This window comes from Piliocolobus tephrosceles, chromosome 5, assembly GCF_002776525.5.
Source record: "Piliocolobus tephrosceles isolate RC106 chromosome 5, ASM277652v3, whole genome shotgun sequence".
NCBI classification, from domain to species: Eukaryota; Metazoa; Chordata; class Mammalia; order Primates; family Cercopithecidae; genus Piliocolobus; species Piliocolobus tephrosceles.
The window spans coordinates 71615450-71639501 of record NC_045438.1 but is presented as its reverse complement, the minus strand read 5'-3'; the positions used below and the strand labels follow the sequence as shown (position 1 = coordinate 71639501).

General features: G+C 32.4%; 1 protein-coding gene across 1 annotated transcript in view; it reads right to left on the bottom strand.

Annotated features, from left to right (window-relative positions):
• The window catches only part of ASCC3 (activating signal cointegrator 1 complex subunit 3), a 389336-nt gene that overhangs the window by 194064 nt on the left and 171220 nt on the right, over positions 1-24052 (bottom strand). The window contains exons 11-13 of the mRNA XM_023205913.2: positions 18026-18190; positions 10508-10684; positions 7917-7988 (exon numbers count right to left, since the gene is read on the bottom strand). Of these exons, the coding sequence (XP_023061681.2) occupies positions 7917-7988; positions 10508-10684; positions 18026-18190 (414 nt within the window). The remainder of the gene's footprint in view (positions 1-7916; positions 7989-10507; positions 10685-18025; positions 18191-24052) is intronic.

Genomic DNA, 24052 nt, shown 5'->3' with positions numbered 1-24052 from the left:
GCATGACCCAAGTCTATATTTAAACAGCAATAAAAATAATTCAAATAAATAGTATAAAACAAACATACAGAAATTAGGTTTCATTTTTACCAAAATAAATAAAAATAACAAAAATATAATGTATTTGACAGAAGTGAATCTTTTAAAATAGACTCAAAGGTCCTTTTATGTTATTTAATTTGACAATTATATATGTGTATATATATATTAAATTACACATATACGCACACTGTAATATGATATTGTAATCACAAAATCACATAAATTGCCAAATAATCTAATGCATTCAATTCTTAAACCAGAAATATTTGATTTAAATCAGCTTGATCTATGTTGACTCTTTCAAAAATCAAAATTTTAAAACACATTTTATATAAGAACTATCTTTACTTTTATGTAGCAAGTCAGAAAACATGCATTTACGCATTGGCTACATGCATATAAAGCACATATATGCAGGGCCCAATAGCAATATTTGCTTTTATGCAAGACATTCCGGAGGTGTGAAACAAAACTAAGATAAAAATTACAAAGTGCTATGGTAAAAAAAAAAAAAAAAAAAAAAAGTACCTAATTAACAAGGCAAAGCAACTAGTATTGATCTTCACATTTTGCTGCTTGAGAGATAAGGACAGATAGTTAAAGAGGGGCATCAAAGAATACTTAAAGAATGAAGAAATGGATGGAAAATTTGGTAACTTCTATAAGCAATTTATACTCATGAGACACATAAAAAAAGAGATAATGCTAATACATAATAGAGGCAAAGATTTGAAGTGAATGAAACATTAGCTTCACTGTCCTGGTTTAAATCTGGTTTGATGTAAGTTCCTTGATGTTCAACAATGTAACTATACACACACACACACACACACACACACACACACACACACACATATATATAAATCTCAAGAAAATAAACAAAACTACTTGTTTTGCTTCCAGTTATTTCCAAGATTATGCACAGCATTTTCTTTTGATATTTTGGGTAAAACTTAAAATGGGAAGATAAGAATGAAAAAAGAACATTGTACACTTACATACCTAGGATATCCAATACCCATCAATATGACAATTGGAACTGAGGTGGCCAAGAGGTAAAAAGAAATATTATTTGCTATCAGCAGAAAGGCTGGTAATCTATAATTATTAGTCAATTTTTAAAGGTGATTTCTTAGAAACAGAAATGTCTACTAACAACTTATAAACAATGAGGAAAGAGAAAATAAGACACACATCTAAACAAAGGCTGATGTTCAGCATTAATCCAAGGTTGAAGAAGACGTTTTTCTCTTTAATATCACAAAGTTTTTTATTACTTAAAACTGAAGGTAGATTTTGAGTAAGAAGCTGCTAAGAATTTAACTTTTTAGACAATATGGAAAAGAACCTAAGTTAACTTACTAAATATGCCATAATCTCTGAGGAAGTTTCTAATTTCTTTTCCTATAACTGTAACAAAGTTTGTACAACAAGAAAAATCTCAACAGAGTTAAGGCATTAATTATTTTCCCATTCTGCAAGTTACACAGGAGGAGGGGAATTATTAAGCAGAATGATAAAGCTGTACTTGCATTTGGTAACACAAAGAGAAGCTTACAAATGAGACGTTTCATTAGTTTGAGCAGATGGATCAAAATTAAAGGCTGAATCGCCAACTTTTGATTTCCCAATAGCCAAGAAGAGCTTGAAGTCTTGCAGAGTAGGACTGTTGAAAAGTCAACATGAAAAGATTTTCTCCATCTGTCATCACACATGCCTGAGTGGAACACAACTGCCTCCTACTGTTTTTAACACTTTTAAGGCAAAGCTGCACATAAAATCTATTAAGTACATGAGCACACAAGTTTAGATCACTAAAACCCATGGAATAGTATGATCAAAGAATATCAGCATGGTGGTTGAACATGAAATTTGTTTTAATCCAAATAAGGAGAAACAAATTGAATTCATTTGTATATTTAAGATAAAACTGTTAATTTTTCGACTAAAAAGTGTTTAGTTGCCTGAGAGTCACAGTTCTTTTGTTTTCGAATGGACACATATTTCAGTCTTTTCACTAATGGTTTGAAATGTAGCTCCTTTGATAAAACCAAAGTACTTAAGGAAACCAAACCAGGGAGAAATCCAAGATACTGAACAACTTGAAGGCAAGAAAAAAGCAAATTCAGAAGACTCTTGACTAGAGATTTTTTTTTTTTTAACTGATTGTGGGGGAGAAGGGGCAGGCAGCATGAGGTAGTAGGAGGAAAAATTCAATTAGTTTACTTAGACTAGAATAGACTGTGTGTTTCTTACTGCTGTACACTGTATTACTATAACTGCTAAGATAACAAAATAGAGCTAAAGTTTATGTACACAGCCCCACAAGAAATAACTTGATTTTCCTTAATAATAAAGAAAAGCATATTTATGAAATATGTAATTGGGTGCTTAGTAACAATGCACTGTCATTGACCATTATTATTGGTAATATTGTTATTAACCATGACCACTGTTAATAACAATGCACTAATATATAGTTAGTTATATCTATAATGAAATTCCAAAAGCCACTCTCTCTCTCTATATATATATATACAAATATACACACATGCGCACATAGTATACATACATAATTTACTGTACTTACATGTATAACAAAATATTTAAACAGAAAAGAATCTCAGAACGACACACACATATAGTTAGGCTTCTCAGTCATCAGAGTTAGAATAATAAAATTGAAGAGTTGATTTGGCTGTCAGTTTTTTAGATAAGGTGAAAAAAATGTTGAATTATATATATATTTTTTTATTTTCCAACAGATGGATGCATACAAATCACCCATTTAAAGTTATCATTTGAAACCTTGTACAAAGACAGCTAGTGACTGGGATAACATTGACTTCAACCTCAATTCTTATGAGTTAAAAAAAAAAAAACACAACTCAAAAACTCTATTCTACTGGGAAGTTCTTTGTTGACCTTCTAATACAAGCAGAGGAAAGAACACTACAGTTTAGTTAAGGTCTCTCTTCAAGGAGATTAAAAGAGAAAAAATAATCCTTTACGGGGTTCCAAGTTCCTGAAAACAAACCTCTAAATGAGTCTCAATAATCAATGACTACTATGAAGTACCAGTTCTTGTGTGATGGAATAAATCAAGGGTTGCCAACTTTGTTGAAATAGGTATTACCAAAATCAAAATGTTTAACAGTCATGCTTTCCAAGTACCTACCCAGCTATTTTCTGTGCTGGACAAAGGCATTCAAAGGCATTCAGCAGAAGCTGCCACATAGTAAGCTAACTAATTGATTTTAGGCCAAATAGTATTGGCAGATCAACCTGCAAATAGAAAACTTGAACAGAACAAGCCTTTTCAGAAGACTGATAGAGGAGAGAGAGAGATTTCAGTTTTGGGCAACTTTTATAAAGTTAAACATACAATGGAGGTACTTTCAAGAAATGAAAATGATAGAACTTTGTTCTTCACTTATGTTGCAAAAGAGCTCTTAAGTTGAGATGATTACATGAATGTAAAAGACCATTGCCTTACCAGCTTAGTACTTAAAATCTGAAGGCATTGGCCTGGGCATCTGTGTAATACTAGCAACACCAGAAGCAAATTTCAACTAGTGGACCATAGTCCTGATGCATTTCATATTTCCTATCATCCTCATCTCACTAAGTATGTTAAATTTTTGGAGACAAGGCAATTCATCAAAATCAAATCATATTTACCACAGAATTCCCATGCATATGATGATATACTGAGAACTAAATCAACAGTATTTCGTTATAACCCAGTCTTTTGTGTGGGACCTGTCCTGCTGGGACACAAAAAGTAAAAGGACAACATTGTAGAAATCAGAAGAACTGATTAAAAATTTTAAATATAATCCCTTTATCAAAGCATTTATTCACATTTTAATGCTATCATTTCTATTTATGGTTCTGTCATATTTTTGAATGAGAAAAATACAACAGATTAGATAAACTATAGGAATAAAAGAAAAAAAAATTAAGGGAATAAAATGCATCAATAAAATGGAAGGACAAATACCAACAGAAGCTAACTCTGGTAGTGGAATTACCAGTGATTATTTTTTCCCCTTCATGTTTGGTTTATAGTATGCCTAAGAATTAGATTTAAAACTATTTATTCAATCTCCTTTGTATTAATGTATTTATTTATTTGTTAAAAGATAAAAATTAAAGTTTACCTCTTTAATAGGGTAAAAAACAAAAGTGTGCCAGGCAGCTACTACTAAGATAGGAGAATTATCGTAAAATTGTCTATTTAAAATTAAGAATATTTTAGAGGTTCATGATGATTGTCCCAATGTAGATGATGCTTTTTACAGTATCCCAAAGCATTGTCCAGCTATGGTTAAAAGAAGGGTAGCTGCTTTGCAATTCAGTCTATTTCACTGTAGAAAAATTGTAGTTCCTGTATCTAGCTCTCTAGAACTTCCACTCATTGGTTCTAATTCTCTTTGTGCAAAATAGAACACACCTTCATTTCATATGACAGCTTTTCCATTACCACCACTTTCCACTAGACCCCACCTGGGTTTTCTCTTCTGCAATCTTAACATTCCAGTTTCTTTTGACCATTAACTCAAATTATATGTATTCCAAACTTCTCATAATTGTAATAACCTTCTCTTGAACCTCTATTCTCAAAATATGGTACAAAATGACCACAGTACTTGGTAACAAGCCAAATTACAACGAAGTTTTCACCTTCTTTGATTTGAACTTTTTTCCCTCTGATAATGACATTTAAGGTGTCATTAGTTTTTCAAAGTGTATATAATACTTGTTTGAATTAAAGTGAATTTATTCAACTAAAATTATCATTTTTTCCAAGACAATGCTTCTTTAATTTATACCTATGAAATATGTTATTTGAGTTTAAATGTAGGAATTTACATTTATCCATAAGAAATTTTAGTATGTTGAATTTGAATACTGCCCAGTTGAGATAAATTTGTATCATGGTTCTTTCTTACATGATGTCCTAATATTCATTATTGGTAAATTTTACATACATTTAGATGAAATACATTCACTAGGAAAGATATCTGAGGGGTGCCTCAAGCGACATCCCTCTAAACAACACTTTTCAACCAGGGGCACTTACGTACCCCAGAGGACATCTGGTAATATCTGGAGACAGTTTGGGTTGTGATATCTGGAGTGGGAAGAGCCACTGGCATCTACTGGGTAGAGACCAAGGATGCTGCTAAACAACTTACAGTATACAGGACACACCTTTCATCTCCCAAAACACAATTATTCTGTACAAAATGTCAACATTGCCAATGTCAACAGGCAAAATACATATCAACTGGCTAGGATACATATATTAATCCTATTTAAATCACATTAAAAAATTCAGGGGCTACAAGGTAATTTATAGATTCAATGCCATCCCCATCAAGCTACCAATGAGTTTCTTCACAGAATTGGAAACAACTGCTTTAAAGTTCATATGGAACCAAAAAAGAGCCCACATTGCCAAGACAATCGTAAGTCAAAAGAACATAGCTGGAGGCATCATGCTACCTGACTTCAAACTATACTACAAGGCTACAATAACCAAAACAGCATGGTCCTGGTACCAAAACAGAGATATAGACCAATGGAACAGAACAGAATCCTCAGAAATAATACTACACATCTACAGCCATCTGATCTTTGACAAACCTGACAAAAACAAGAAATGGGGAAAGGATTCCCTATTTAATAAATGGTGATGGGAAAATTAGCTAGCCATAAGTAGAAAGCTGAAATTGGATCCTTTCCTTACTCCTTATATGAAAATTAACTCAAGATGGATTAGAGAATTAAATGTTAGACCTAAAACCATAAAAAACCCTAGAAGAAAACCTAGGTAATACCATTCAGGACATAGGCATGGGCAAGGACTTCATGTCTCAAACACCACAAGCAACAGCAACAAAAGCCAAAATTGACAAATGGGATCTAATTAAACTAAAGAGCTTCTGCACAGCAAAAGAAACTACCATCAGAGTGAACAGGCAACCTACAGAATGGGAGAACATTTTTGCAATCTACTCATCTGACAAAGGGCTAATAATATCCAGAACCTATAAAGAACTCAATCAAATTTACAAGAAAAAAACAAACAACCCCATCAAAAAGTGGGCAAAGGATATGAACAGAAACTTCTCAAAAGAAGACATTCATGCAGCCAACAGACACATGAAAAAATGCTCGTCATCACTGGCCATCACGGAAATGCAAATCAAAACCACAATGAGATACCATTTCACACCACTTAGAATGGCAATCATTAAAAAGTCAGGAAACAACAGGTGCTGGAGAGGATGTGGAGAAATAGGAACACTTTTACACTGTTGGTGGGATTGTAAACTAGTTCAACCATTGTGGAAAACAGTAAGGCGATTCCTCAAGGATCTAGAACTAGAAATACCATATGACCCAGCCATCCCACTACTGGGGATACACCCAAAGGATTATAAATCATGCTGCTATAAAAACACATGCACACGTATGTTTATTGTGGCACTATTCACAATAGCAAAGACTTGGAATCAACCCAAGTGTCCATCAGTGACAGAGTGGATTAAGAAAATGTGGCACATATACACCATGGAATACTATGCAGCCATAAAAAGGGATGAGTTTGTGTTCTTTGTGGGGACATGGATGCAGCTGGAAACCATCATTCTCAGCAAACTATCGCAAGAACAGAAAACCAAGCACCGCATGTTCTCACTCATAGGTGGGAATTGAACAATGAGATCACCTGGACATGGGAAGGGGAACATCACACACCGGGTCCTATTGTGGGGAGGGGGGAGGGGGGAGGGATGGCATTGGGAGTTATGCCTGATGTAAATGGCGAGTTGATGGGTGCTGATGAGTTGATGGGTGCAGCACACCAACATGGCACATGTATACATATGTAACAGACCTGCATGTTGTGCACATGTACCCTAGAACTTAAAGTATAATAAAAAATTTAAAAAAGAAAAAAAAATAGTACCTGCCTCATAGGTTGCTGAGAAAATTCAATTAGTAAGTATAAGATAATCTTATCAGTTTCATACATTTATGAAGAACTAGAAAAGGTTAGCTACCATTATTATTGCTAGTATACAACTTAAAATACTCGTGATTTCCTAAAAAGTTATTCTTAAAACCAAGCACAATCTCCAGAGATTAGTCATGAATGTGATTTTAAAACTATTTCCTAAAAATAGAGAAAATGCCTCAAGAATGCTCAGTATTCCAATGTTCAAGGAGGCAGTGTTCCATGCTCTCAAGTCCAAATCACCTTTGATTTATTTTGTATACTGGAGTTGCAAACAAGATTTAGTCTGGGAAAAAGAGGTTTCACTACTCTTAAAAGGAATTTAAAAATCTAAGGGCCAGGAAAACACTTTACATGTCATAAAATGTTCACACTGCTTTAAGAAATGACATAATAAAGTTATTCAAAGAACCATGAACAATTGGGAAGTGGCCAATTTTTATATAAGCAATTATTATCACTTCACTTTGTCTTTAACTACCTTGATGTGAGTATACTGAGCAATGAAGAATTAAATAATAAAAGTGCTTAATTTCTAAGCACCATCAAACAATACAAAACCTTATTATATATATTACATTTCAATTGATATTGCTTCATGAAAACAGTAAGAATATAATATTTAAAATTAAAAATGGCAAACAAAATAGCATGACCTATCAATATTGGGATAATATCTATGAATATTTTTATGACTTACCCATTGGGCTAAAGCAGATATTAATAATTAGAACCTCTGAGTCACTGCCTCAGAATTAAAGAAAAATTTTCTTCTGAAGAGCCTAAAAATTAATAATTTTTATCACTAAGCACTCTCTAAAAGCAGGATAAAATAAACGAAGTGTACCTGGTGTCCAGCCTTTACTTGCTTCAAAACATTTTCATAACATACTTCATCCATGTTATTCAACTGCTGCATCTTAAAGATTTTAAAACATTAAAAAAATCAGATGAAACGATTATAAACTTTCTAACTACAAATAAAATTTTGCCAACTACAATGCATTTTTTTAAACTTTCAGACTACCTAGAATGCAGAGGTAACAAATTCCTTACAAACATATAACATATAACAATCCATAAAAAAATATGCAATGCAACTTAAAAGTACAAATAGAATAACTCAGATAATAGTTTCCAAGTACTAACTTTCTAAACTCACCAAGTTTTTAAAATACAATATCTTTAAGGATATTTTTGTTAGTTACAAATATTCTAGGATAACTTTTAAAGTTCTCTCTGCTTTTCCGAGAAGCCCATTCTCCAGGCTATTTTCCTTATATTTCACTATATAAACCATACAGCACACCTTTCCTGTATGATTCTCAATGTTACGAGAACACTACGGATCAAGTGTCAAATGGCACACAGAGCTGAAACGTACGGTAACACACTATTTCTGTAATGTATACTGAGAGAGGTTGCTATTCAGAATGCTTCTACAGAAACATTTTTCAGATTAATTGGAAATCTAATATAAAATTTATGAATTAAGAAAGGGTCTCTAAGTATTTAAGATGATGGATATCCCAATTTAACTGATCTGATATTCAGTCAAATAGATTTGACTAAAGATTTTCATGTAATAAGTTAATACATTCATATAATTATCAATGTATTCATATAATTATGAATGTATTATGCCCACATATGCCCAGAAAATATGTAAATCTAACTATGTATCAATTTAAAAAAATTTAAAAGGGTCTCATATTCCTTATTAATGATGAGAAAGCTTCTAACCTAAAAGTAAGGTGACTAACCCAAAGGAGTAGGCATGTGACCCAGCCTATTATCTCTCCACTTAACATGTATTAGTAAGAGTTTAGAGGAGGATGAAAAGCATCATGTACATCTAAAATGACAGTGATTTGGATTTTTTGTTTCATTAAGGTAAACACTTTAAAATATTGGAACTCTTATGACTTATAGTTAAGTACGATGAGGTGATCATAGGATAATTTACTCCCCACAAATAATTTAAAAACAATCCCCACCCCCTACAAAAGACAAAACTCCCAATAACTTTTTCATTGTACTTTGGATTCATTTCTGATCAAAGCCATTATTCCAAATTAGGCATAACACTCACACCATTCTCCCATTCCTTTCATGATTGTGATGGTAATGTACTGTAGTGAAATATACTTTGGATTTAATTAGTTTTAGGTAATTTACCAATTTGTATGATGCAACTGAAAGAAAATAGGTTTAAGACGGCTGACAAGCATGTGAAACAATTTTCTTCTCTTTACATCTCTCTGTGATCACCATCTGCTTATCATTTAAATTATAAAGCTGAAAACATTCTAAAACTATAAAAGAAGCAGTTCTACATCTATCCTACTGATACATCAAAAATGAACTAAATAATCAAATTATATTGAAACTTAACTGAAAAAAAAAGCAGCAAATATTGCTGAAAAGCAGCATTTGAAACAATTATGAAGCTTAAAATATGCATAATTGTATATCATAAACTCTTCCTTTGTGCACAAGTCTGAAATGACTCCCAAGAATTCTAAAGATACCTTATTTTCATGCAATGCAGTTACAGGACATTAACTGTTGTATTATAGTAACAGTCACTTTGGATATTTTTAGGTGAATATTTTACTTATAATAGTATAAGGTAAAAATGGCTCTATTTTACTAGTAAAATTGTTTTTAGACAAGAAGTGACTGTAATACATTAAAGACTAAGGTTGACATAGTAACATATGATTCTATCTTGTTCTCTTTTAGTAAAAACCTCAAAAGGCCTGTAAATATTTTCCTAAAACTATTTCTTCTACACAAAAAACAGGTGTTGTTGAATAGCATGATGTTTAAATTTTAAGCAATGTTTTCCTTCATATTATAAAATAAGTCTATAATAAGCACCCTAATAGTGGGAATAATATAGGTAGTACTAATTTTAAAATTAGATAAGCTTTTTAAAGCACAGAATTTTAGAAATGCCATTTATATCTATAATAATTAAGGTAATTATAGAACATTATAAGTTAAATGGAACACCTTCCTTGATGGTTGCTACTATGAAATTATTTTTCAATTTCATATGAGGTACTATTATTTCTATTAAATGCTTGTTTAATTAGAGCTTTTATTATTTCACAATGCTCTTCAATCATTTCACTTCAAAATAACTTTTTAAAACTTTTAACAACTGAAAATATGTAACACACATTGAAAACAGCAATGCAAACTATGACAAGCTACTTTCTGTAGGAGGACTTACTCTACTACAAATAGTTGAGGAAATATGCTTGATTTTGTCTAGGATATCACATCTGTAACGTGATTCAGCGCTCTCCAAAAGGCCATTTCAGTGGAGACCACAAAAGACTGAAATGGTCTTTTGGAGTCTCTAATCCCAAACAAGTATTCAATAATAAGTCAACAAAAATATTTTTAGATAAGAATTAAAATATTTACCTTATTTGCACATTTAATCCCCAAAAATGTCTGTCCAAGAGGTACTGGTCGAAAACGCCCATCAAAGAAGAAAAGTCCAATGTATGGATTAACATGTAAAAATGTGGCAACGTCAAGGTAGTTAGGTAAAGTTGCAGACAGTCCGAGAATCCTTATCATACTCTGTGTGGATTCAACCTATATGGATTATTTTAATTAAATATGGGTATTTAAATTATTTTAACCAAAAAAATTATCATTTATCCTACTAATAGGACTTCTAAAAGCTCTAGACAGAGATGAGTGTAGAGGTCAATTGAGGGTCCTATCATGTAAGACTTTCTAGCCCATAATTCAAAAGCTTGATTTAACAGATACATAATAAAATTCCATACCCACTATAATTAAAAATACACACGAGGGGTGAGTGTGTTGGCTCACACCTGTAATCCCAGCACTTTGGGAGGCAAGGTGGGCAGCTCACTTGAGCCCAGGAGTTTGAGACAAGCCTGGGCAACATGGAAAAACCCCATCTCTACCAGAAGAAAAAAAAAAAGTAACTGGTGTGGTGGCATACATTTGTAGTCCTAGGTACTCAGGAGGCTGAGGTGGGAGGATCACTTGAGCCCATATGATCGTGTCACTGTGCTCCAACATGGGTGACACAGTAAAATTTTGTTTCAAAAATAAATAAATGAATAAAAATAAAAATGCAATGGGAATTAAGAACTTTGTGACAACTAAATACATTTTTAGGTCACAAAAAACTCAGTAAATTCCAAAAACTAAAAATCAGATAGGCTATATTATCTGATTATGATGTAACATACCTAAAAAGATAAAAACAAGTGATGGCCAAAAACTTCCATTCATTTGGTAATTAAAATATATCAGTATGATTTTCTGAGTAAGCTGTTAATAATTTTGCTCAGTCTAGGAGATTCAATGGGTATAAGCAAAGTAGTCCAATGTGAATAATATTAATACTTTCAGAGTCATCCATCCATCAACACTGGGTTAGGACCTAATCTGCAGGCACTAGGGATGTAGTATTGAATAAGACATAGATCCACATATGCAGAGACTATTTGCAGAAACATAACAAGGGAGGGATCAAAAAAGTAGAGATGGGCAAAAATTAAAGTACCAAAACATATACAGTATCTTTTTATAAATTTGTTTCACCAAAGAAATCTTACAGATATTGGCAAAACCCCAAACCAAATCCCATCAAAAGCAAGGAACCCTAAGTAAGGGGAAATAATCACCAGACCTATTTTTAAAGAAACCTCTTTCACAACATATAGTAATTAGAATGACTAATTATCTCACAGTTCTATGTAGTACTAGTGGTGATTTGGAAGGAAACGAAAGTGATATTTGGTTTTAAAATCATTATGTAAAACACAAGAGTTATAGAATATATTTTTAAGGTTGTTTGATGTTAAAGACACAATACTCTGGCAAACGCCAGACATTTTCTGCTAAAAATCCAGTTTAAAACAACCATATTTTTAAATCTAAAAGTATAATTATAATATAGTTATTTAATATAGTTACATCTATGTGAGAAATACTTTATTTGAAATAGAAATAATCTGGAATGTCATGTCTTAAGCCAAACTTTGAAGTCTATACACTATACCTATTTACCTTAAAAGTATTAATTATTGACAATTACAAAAAGTTAAAAATTTACAGCTTTTCCCCTATCATTAGCTCAAGATTAGACAGTATATTTCTGTGATGTTTTCCTTCACATAAAATTTAGTTCTGATAAAATCTCCCTACTTACTAAAAGTAGGTTAAGATTATTAGTTCATGTTGTTAAATAGATTTAATATTTCTTATACTTTCATCTTTTCCAAATTTCTCCCAATTATGCCAAGTGTGTTAAGAATTTAGTCCCTAATATCACCATGCAAGTTCAGAACCTGAACAAAATCTATATTGCCTTCCAAAAGCTTCTGAAGGCGCATCTACATTAGTTACAAATGTTGAAGTGTGATGTGATGTGCCATCTACTGGGAATATTTGGTAATCACAAGAAACTTTGTAGTATTTCAAAATAACTATGAGCACTGTACTAATACTTTAAAATATGAAAAGATTCACGCAGACATCTGTCAAGGAAGCTGAATTCTAGTGAGTCATTTAGATGAAGACAGAATTCACTATAGTAAGTTGTGAAATTACAAGGAAGATCATCATAAGCGTTAAAAATATGTAAAAGAAAGGAAGTGCAAAGAAAAGGTGTAATTCATTCCTTTTCAGGAACTAGGAAACATATCATAGAAGTGGCATTTGATGGATTCAAAAGTACAGTAAATTTTAGATAGATGGATGGGTGGAGTTACAAAAAAAGAAGGCATTATATAATTTGGCATTTACAATCCTTATCTCACAACCAACAACACATTCTGCCTCAAGTTAGATTAGTTTCATTTTTGAAAAAGGGTCAATGGTATTTAAAAGAAAGTAGGGAAAAGACCAAATAGTTTTGTGTGACTGGAACCTTTGGTAGCTGATGAAGATGTAGAAGTTAAAATTAGACAGACAGGGCTTTAATAATTTTTAATGTCCAGCTAAACAATTTGACCATTTTTCTTAAGATAACAAACAGCAAGTCAGCAAAGGTTTATGGGCAAAGTGTTACAAAACTATATAACTGGAATTTGATTATAATATACAGATGACAATGTGAAGATGAAATTATTATACATCTATAATATATATGATATACACATATCATATATGATATACACATATCATATATTGATATACTATATATTTATATAATATATTGCATATAATACATAATAAACTGATAATATATAGTTTGATATAGTGTATAACATTTATGGATTTTATATAGAAACTATACTATTTACAATTTATATTTTAAATAAAAATTTTACATTTATAAACAATTTACAAAATTATTTGTAAACTTTCTAAGGTTATAATGCCTGCTTTAAAATATTATGATATATAATGTTATATTTATGTGTCTTTGTACGCACATACAGAAAGGATTAGCACTAAGACTACAACCTGTTTTTTTTTTTTCTACTGGGGATGCTCAGGAAAGAAAGATGTACTGTAACAGTAAAATCCTTTGTAAACATGAATGACAGACCTCTTGGAAAATATACTAATTATATTTACTTGGCCTCTAATGTTCTATAGTTACAGAAAGTCCTTATCTTTGCTGGATGGACATAGTCTCTGTAGGTGGCTCGCTGCAAATAAATGTGGTGTATGGATTGTTATAGCATGGCTCCTTGAAAAACATCACTAAGTTAAGTGTCAGGGCGTAAAATCAAAACATTTCATAATCAAAATAGCTCTCCTTTGTGTAAATCATGCCCTACATGCTTCTTTTATGAGACCTCATGCATAACATGTGGGCCAGAGCACATGCCTTGTAGGAAGAATGGACCTGGAGAATAGAGATGGTAGTTTCAGACTTCTCCATACTTCATCTGTGTCTGATAATGACCTGCATTTTAAAAATTGCTCTTAAAATGGATTTTAGCTAAAAGCTGTTTTTTATAAATCGGCTTTGAAAATTTCAACCCTTTGTGTTTTCTGTATGTGTGTACATATACACATATTTTTAATTTATGTGGTAAAAAGTAAACAAGTCCCAAATACTTCTACAATTCCATTTCTACAGAAGAAACCACTTTTTAATTAGGTCCTACTTGTCAAATTTTGCTTTTGTTGCAATTGCTATCTCCCACTTTTTAGTTTAATTAGGTCCCACCTGTCGATTTTTGGTTTTGGTAGTTGCTTTTAGGGACTTAGCTAAAAATTCCTTGCCAAGGCCAATCTCAAGAATGGTGTTTCCTAGATTTTCTTGTAGGATTTTTATAGTTTGAGGTCTTACATTTAAATCTTTAATCCATCTTGAGTTAATTTTTGTATATAGTGAAAGGTAACTTACATTCTTCTGCATATGGCTAATCAGTTACATCAGCATTATTTATTGAATAGGAAGTCCTTTCTCTATTGTTTATTTTTGTCGGCACTGTTGAAGATCAGATGGTTGTAGGTATGTGACTTTATTTCTGAGTTTTCTATTTTGTTCCATTGGTCTGTTTGTCTGTTTTTATACCAGTACCATGCTGTTTTGGTTACTGTAGCTTTATAGTATAGTTTGAAGGTGGGTAGTGCGATGTCTCTTTTATAGTACTTTTTGCTTAGGATTGCTTTGGCTATTTGGGCTCTTTTTTTTGGTTCCATATTAATTTTAGAAGAGTTTTTCCTAATTCTATGAAGAATGACATCCAAACTTCAACATCATGTAATATACCCATGTAACAAACTTGCACATGTATCCCTGTATCTAAAATAAAAGTTGAAATTGAAAAAGAAAGAAAAGAAACCACTCTTCAACTTGTTGCCTATCTTTTCATGTATATGCACCCAATTCTACACCAGCCTAAATTCTAAGTGTAAGCAAGAACTTTGTTTTGTTTATCACTATATCTATAGCATTTAGAACTAGGTAGCTGGTACATGTGTAGGTGCTTAATAAATGTTCATTAACTGAATGAATGAATAAAAACATAAATATACTGCATGTTTTTCTTACACAAATGGGATTGTGCTATACATACAGAACAGCTTGCTTTTTCAGTGAATAATATAACATCTTTTAAGCCCAGTTCACATAAATAAATGTGGAATGTATAGATTGTTATGGTAGAGCTCCCTGAATATAAATAAGAGCACAGGGTTCATTCTCACTTTTTTAAAAGGCTGCAAAGCAGCATTTTATTGCATAAATATACTATAATTCATTAAACAATTTCTTCCATTGTTGAATATTCAAGGTTATTACTAAAATATTTTGTACTAAAAAAAGAGCTTCAATGAATACTGGTGTTACTATATCTTTATAAATTTGTGCTATTATTTCCACAGTTAGATATAGAAGTGAAAACACAGCATTGATTTTGCTGGATGCTTTCAAACTCCATTCTGTTTTTATTTTTGTTAATGTGATAGAACAGAAATGTCTCATACTGATTCATATTCTTTTTAAGCATCTTTTAAATATTTCTCAATAATTTTTTCTACTATAAAATGCTCCTTCCAATTAAGATTATTTTTCTTATTAATTTATATAAACCTATTAAATATAAATGATATTAAAAAGTTGTTTTCTGTGTTGAAAATAATTTGTTATTTGGTCTCACATTTAAAATTTTAGGGGTGTGTTTTACTGATCAGAATTTTAAAATAGTTATGCATCCAAATGTGACACAGGTTTCCTTCACAACTTCTTGAGTTTTGCATATTGCATAGAACTCCCTCAACAAGATTTGAAAAAAAAAAAAAAAAAAAAAAAAAAACTCTCCTATGTTTTCTTCATTGAACTGAGAGCTTTGTTTGAAACAAATCATTAATCCATCTAGAATTTTATGGTGAATGTATAAAATAAAAAACAAACACTTTCAAACTTTAAAAAAAAATACATTGTGTCACTTATTGTACCTACTTCTTTACATTTCCACACTTGAATCTGAATCAGAGTTATTTACAATAAAATATAAAGAATTGATATCTAATTAGATATTGGGATGGAAGAAAGTATTAAGGAAGAGGGAAAATTTGACTATGACTCCTAGGGTTTTGGCTTCGGAATCAAGTAGATTATGATACCATATCTAGGTATATAGGGAAGACGACAAGAGTTCTGACATGTTTATGGGCAAAAGATGTCTATGGGATATCAGAGTCAAAATATACAACTGGGTTATACACACATATACACACACACACACACATGCATACACATCATACACATATTATATGTACATAATTTAGGTAAGATAGGCAGAGAAGTGGTTTTCCTCTAGAGTAAATATTTAGAATAAAGAGAGAAGATAGCAAATGACAGAGTCTTAGAGAACGTAAACAATAAACATTTCCAGATTGAGAACAGGGAAGAAGCAAGGAAGGCTGAGAAACAGTAGCTACAAAAACAAACAAACAAACCAAAAAACACAAGTGAAGGTAACCAGGACAGGGTGGCATCACAGAGTCAAAGGGCAGAGTTTCAAGATTGAGGAAACAATGAGTAGTACTAAGCATCAAAAACGAGTAGAATCAAAAGTTAAAAAAAAATAGGTTTGAGAACTATCTTTCGGTGATTTTGGTAAAAACATTTTATTATCTATGTTTGAGCAATGACCAGACTGCAGTGGTTTAGTTAAAAGGGAAACTGAATCGAGACTAATATTTCCAGACACTAGGTGGTGGTGAGGGATAGGTTTAAGGAAATTTTTTAGTAAAGCCAGAAAGGACTCTGCAATCCTTTTACGCCAAAAAGACAGTGCCCATTGAGAAAGAACTTAAAAGACACAGGAGAAAGAAAAGGGGTAACTTATAGAGTGAAAGAAATGGGGTCCAAGGCAAGGGGAGAAAGGACCTCTGAGAAACGAATAAGGGGTGGAATGAAGGGTATGCTTGCGGTGGGAAGTGCAGGGCATTTTCCTGTTTAGGGAGAGGAGGGAAAAGGAATGGAAATTGAGAGAGTTCAAGCACAAGGGACTCTATTTCCCTTTCAGTACAAAATACTGTTGTATAAGAATAAGGCATGACAGGGTGATGAAGAGTGAAAAAGGGAACTGGTAAAGCTTGAAAAGGGTCACATTAGGGACACAGAAAAAAAGCTGCTTAGAAGTTACAAGGTAATCCCAAGGATCCATGTGAATGTAGTCTAGGAATGTCTACTCTAAATCACAGTCTATGAAGGTATACTGATGCCAGTCAGCATCTCTGGCAATCTTTCCCACTAGTAATCAGCAATCTGGCTGGAAGTACAGACATGGCTCAATTGATTCACTGTTGTAATTTTGTCAGGTACTCAGGGGATAAGTTAAAGTTATTAAGAAGATAAGTAATTAGTCATGGAGTCTCAGCTATTTCGGAAGAAAATAAAGGCAAGAGAATATGAATATGAGACAATAAATGAGGAGTCAAGAAACTAGAGTTCTTGATTAGGTCAAAAATTAAGTGTTCGTCTATTTTCTATATATGTACAATCTACAAGAAAACATCAGTTAAAAACTCATGAATATTATAAAATATCCTGTCTTTTCATTTAATGAAAAGAATGGTTGACAGAAAATATCTTAAGACTCTTGGCATTAGGAATTTACCAATTTTGGTTTGGACTATTTATGAAGAGCCAATGAGGTCTAAAACTACGGACAACAGGTACATTCCCCCTTTTAAAAATATGAAGATTATGTCAATAGTAGATTTAGCTTTGTAGCACAGGTCTACAATGAAAGTTTCCTTACATTTGTTCTGGTTAATTAAAGATACTGCAATAAAATACAATTTGGAAGAAAAAAAGATAGGGGACTTTTATTATGAAAATAAAATAGCTACTTTTCTCCATACTAGAATTATGTTAATTCCCGTGAACAATGCATATTAATATTTCCTTAGAATGCTACATTATAAGTTGAAAAACATATTTATCCCTTCAAAATAAGCTTATAAATAACTTCCTCTTACCTGCCGTAAAGTACGGGCAACTATGCTTTCTAATACTGGTCCTCTATCTTCATGCAGCAAATGAACTTCATCAAGAATAAGGAGCTTTACAATCTGGGAAAGAGCTACATCTCCAACACTCTTTCTTGTCACTACATCCCATTTTTCCGGTGTGGTCACAAGCATCTATGAGATAAGACAAATTTTAAAAGAGGAAAAGTTACATCGGTTATTTAAAATTGAACTGTGGCATTCAGAAAGAAATATTTTGGCCACCTCTATATAAATCAAATAAAAAGAGTTTAGAATAGCCTAGAATTATATCTAATTTACTACAGACAACAGTCATTTGCAGAAGGATTCTCTTTAAGCTGTGATATTAGGCAGTTTAAGCTCACTGAAGGTAATCTGCCAGTGAATTGTAGGGCAAAGTGTACAAAATACACACTTTTTTAAAAAAAAGTATCTTACAATGTAAAAAAAAAAAACAGTACATATTTTTTTAAAGTAGCATATACTGATAATGGTCTTTATTTGAAAAGGGACTAAAAAATGATGAAAGCATTAAAAGGAAAGAAAGAAAAATCAACAATTCACTCTACTGATAATCTAACTTTGGATAATGACAGATTAAAAATGACCCGAGATAGAGTATCATAAATATACCCAGAGATCACTTACTAACAGTGCTTTTCATTGAAAAACATGCCTATGTATTGTAAAACAAAAAGACACCATAATTCTCCTAAACTTTAAATTAGTGGCACATTAAAATATAAAATAAAACTAGCTAGTTATTAGTAAATATTAGGAGAGGTACAAAGTAGATTATTAAATTACAATAATGTGTAATTTAACAATTACAAGGCTATCTACCTCACCACCAACTTAGAATAGTATGCCAGCCCTTTCTTATTAATTTGCAGAGAAAAAAATGTGGTAACAAATTATAAAATCAAAATTTTCAGATATCAGAAAGCATCCCTAATTTGAAAATCCCAAACCCAAATGCTCCATGAATATTTTCTTGGAGCATCATGTCAGCACTCAGAAAGTTCTAGATCTTGAAGCATTTTGGATTTCAGATTTTCAAATTAGAGATGCTCAACCTGTACCACCAAATCTTAAAAATCCTTTCTAGTATTTTGTTTTCTATGCTTTAATTTCAGCACAGTAAGAAGTGGCTTCATTTATAATACTATTTTACTACTTCAGTTCCCTGAACTAAAATGACTAGAAAATAAAGTGTCATATTTGCTTAATGAATTGGAACTCATGCAAGACATTTCCATCTGCTCTTGCATTAGGGCCTGGGTTAACTGTCAATATTTTTACTGTCAACTTAAATTTCTCTCAGTACATGTACTTAATCCCTCAGCAGTATAAAAATCAGTATTCTAAACTGTTCCAACTTTAGACTGTCCACTGGGAAAATGGCATAGTTGAGATGTTTATAAACCATCATTATGCCAAACATTTGGTGTATTTAATTTTTAAATGCTCATTAATTTCACAGCAAAACCAAAGGACCTAAGACTTGCCAGAACCAATTCATCTTAAACATTATTATTAAAAACTTTCCTTACAGCTGTATATAGTAAAGTTAGACTATTTCATTTTCTACAATTGTTTAATGACTACTCCATTATTGTTTATCCTAGGTAAAGTGTATTCCTCCTTGAGGAGGGGAAAAGAGAAAAACACAGTAAAAATTTTAATCTGAACTTTTAATGATTAGTTGCATAATCTACTAATTGAATACTATAGCAAGCCCTATATCAAACACACCAGAGGGTAGTGCTTCACTGAATGAAGAACATCACGCCCAAATCCACGTATTCATAGACTTGTCCCAAAGGGAATTTTCTGAATTTTGAACTAAAGAATTATGAGAGAGATCATCAAACCTCTCGTGAAATAATGCCTCTGAGAGAAATGAGTTTGTGCATTTTACATTTGGTTCTTTTTCCCCCCCAAAATTACTAGATTGAATTAATCTAATGCTCCTTAAGAAACAGAAAATGCAAAAATTCAATAGGTTGAAGGAACTTTTACTGTGTCAGCCAGGCAGCAATTACAAGCAGATGACCAGCTCCAGTGTTAGACCCCAGAGCTATGGAGCTATGGAGCTATGGATCTGAACTTTCTGTTCTGGGTTTGTAACAACAACAACAACAACAACAACAACAACAACAACAAAAAGGGTTTAAATATATTTTATTCATATTTTTACTCTACAAGAAGTTATTAGAGGCAAAGATTAAAAATGATTAATGCTATTAACGTGGCTTCACAAAGAACTGAGCCAGAATGAAGAGAAAGAAATCAAAATAGTGGTTTGGAGTGGGAGGGGGGAACAGACAGAAAAGTGGCAGTAGGGATCATTCCAAGGAGAAAAAATTTTTCTATACCTTCTTAAGAGTGTGGTTTACACATTTGCCAAAACACAGTGTATCTCTTCTATTTGACTGTAAGTCAAAGAAAGTCTAAAAATAAATTTTTCTTCCCTAAAGATAAACATCTGCAAACAAAACATTATTCTCTATGTGTCAAAAGTAACAATCAAATTGTCTAACTAGACATAACAAATGCAATATGTGAGCTTGGGAACAAACATTAAGCTGCACATATAAATGTTACTGTAGTATATAACTATGCTATAGTGCTTAACATTCACTAAACACAGGAGCCAAAAAATTAATTGAAAATAATGAATATATATTTTCTCATATTTAATAAAAAAATACAAGAAAGAAGGGGGGAATGATAGAGTGAGAGACAGAGAGACAGTCAGACAGAAGTGACATCACTATACAACTAGCATAAAAGTTAGAATGAATAATAGAAAATACCAGAGGATATGTTTACAGAGGATGTGGAGCAACTAGAACTCTCCTAAACTGATGGTGGAATATAAACTTACACAACCACTTTGAAAAACTGCTTGGTAACATCTAGTAAAGCTGAAATATGCATGCGTTGTGACCCAGAAATTCCATTTCCTAATATACTATATACCCAACAGAAACACACATATATGTGCACCCAAAGACATGTATAAGAATTTTTATTGCCACATATATTATAAATACTCCAAAATCAAAAACAAACCAAATGTCTATCAACAATAACATGGATAAATAATAAGTAATGTATTTATACAGTGGAATAAAATACATACTGAACAATAAAAATAAGTAAACTACTAAACTACATGCAACAGCATGGAAAAAAAATTCATATTAAGTATAATCACTTTTTACCTTCTGCTTTCCCACTCTCTCCTTTGCCAAGAAGTCTCTTCCCAAAAAACGAAAGCATCCATAGCCGGGGATGGCCTATGATAAATCTCATATTCCATGTTTATGGGGCATATGTTAGCACTTAGGGAAGAAAGCGCACTTGGTGATAGCATGAATACGTCAGAAATAGTCTTGCCAATTCAACCTCATTTTCACTTCGGATAAAGTCAACAAGAAGGTAGTGAAGAGAAAGCACCAGACATACTATATACATAGTTTTCTGTATATACTGAAACTTTTGACAAACCTTGCCCATGATATCTTTATGACTAAGACAAATCAGGGAAGGCCAATAATACAACTATGGGTTTCTGAACAATCTCACTGAAAGACTGGTACTTGAACAAGAGCAAAAAGTAAATCAAAACCAAAATAGTCATTATTTTAGAATGAAGGAGCTAGTGTGAGGGGGTAAATAAGAGAGGAAGAGGACTAGAGAAATTAAGAGGAAGAGAAGGAGATAAGGAGGGAGAGAGAATGTGTGTGTGAACAGAGAAGACATTTCATGGAAACGTTTCAACTTCTTGAACAAACTTCTAGAAGAATATCTTGAACAAAGATCTGACAAAGCAAATGTGTACTGGAAGCTATGCTTCAATTTTTCTTCAGTGAAGAAAAACTAGCTAGGCAATGATGCACCTAATCCTTAAAACCTCCCAGTTTTAATTGTTTCATTATACACAAAATGGAGTCCTAAGGTTTTTTTTTTTTTATTATTATTATTGAGAATACATATCTGGCTTAAGACACAAAAATGTTTGTGATGCATAAAAGTAGTCTGCTGTATGTTTAACTCATCTTGTTACAGCTAATGTGAAGTTATGCAAGTCATACTGATATCATATTGAATTTTAAATAATTTATCATTTTGACTATTGGAACAGTTTGTTTCTTTGAAGCACATGGCTAAAAAGTAGATTTAAAATTGTGAATCAAAAGGAATACACAAATTTTAAAGATAAGAGTATACTTTCTTGTCTTTATAACATTTAAAATTGATTTTGAAATTTTTAGTACGTAGACTGTAGAAAACTGGGAACAAACTGTGTAATTACATATGTGACTTTTTTAAAACCAGAATGATAAAATATCAAAACATAGCCACTAAAATCCAACAGTATATTATATATCATCAAATCTCAGAAGCCACTGATTCCAGCTATACCATATTTTATTGTCACTAAGAAGGTGAAAAAAATATCACTGGGCTGTGTGCAGTGGCTCACACCTGTAATCCCAGCACTTTGGGAGGCCAAAGTGGGAAGATGACTTGAGGCTAGGAGTTTGACACCAGCCTGTGCAGTATAGTGAGATCTCGCCTCTAGAAAAATAAAAAAATAAAAATTAACTGGATGTGGTCACACACGCCTGTAGTCCTACAAGGGGTTGAAGTGGGAGGATCGCTTGAGCCCAGGAGTTCCGGGCTGCGCTGAGCTGTGATCATGCCACTGCACTCCAGCCTGCGAGACAGGGCAAGACTCCATCTCTGAAAACAAAACAAAACAAGACAAAACAAATGCCACTACCAAGTATACTTTCAAAATGTATCTTACAATTGATAAAATATGGTACATTTAGTTGAAAATTGTTAGGAATCTGTTAACTAAGCTAAAGAGCAACCTTCAAGAATGCTTGCGTAGTACATCTTCTGTGGTGAAAATAGCCTGGAATTGCTACAAATCACATTCTAACACGATAGGTGTAGGCCAGGCAACAGCTTGCAAGATTTAAGAAATACTGTCTTCCTCTCTAAAATACATAATCACATACTCAGTCAACCAATAAGCTTATAAATTATATGAATGTTTTAATTTAAAGATTAAATCTAAAATGTCACATGGGTTACATTCCATAAACATACATATAATTAGTTATACTAACCTCTGATATACAAATGTCAGTTCTGATTGATGGCAACGGTCCCCATAATGGAATCTGACAGCTTGCAGATTATACCTGCCCCCTGGGACTCTACAACAAATCAGTTAGTTCCAACCACTTCCTCTTCAACATTTTTTATTTCCCTGCTCTCCCATCAATTCACATGCACGAATGCACAGTCACACACATAAAGCATAGTCTCAAATATCGAGTTATATTTATGTCAAGGATGGTGGCTTTCAATTACAAAATACAAATATATTCAAATACAAAAGCATTATCACAGCATACTGTTTGTTGAAAAGCACAATATAATAAAGCTAAAGCACAAAGAGTGTCACCTGAAATGTATCTCAGTATTTTCATGTTAGGAAAAATAAATGATACTATTTTTAGCTAAAATTTCAAATTGACATTTACAAAAAAACAAAGTATAATTCAATAAGAAATTCTAAAGCTTCTGAAGGAAAGAGCAGGAAATGCTGAGAATCGGCGAGAGAAGTTCTCCTATTCAAAACTGAACATGTAAAAAAATTCTTTCTAGACTATGTGTGTTTACATCTGAAATACAATTCTTTTTGCAGTTCATTCTCTTTGCAGTTCTTTTTGTTAAGACATTTTTCATCAAAGCCAGAATATACATACTGAAGTCTAGCCTCATTAGCATAAGCTTGTAAAAAAAAAGGGACACAATACTTCGTTACCCTGAAACCTTAACTAATTACATATAATTGAGAAAAATACAAAGTTGTTTATATTTCTGTTTATACAAACCATAAAGCCCTTGTTCATCACTCTAACTGCTTATCTGTAATACTCCAGGATTTCACTCCATTAACATCTCATAGAGCAGGCTACAACTTAG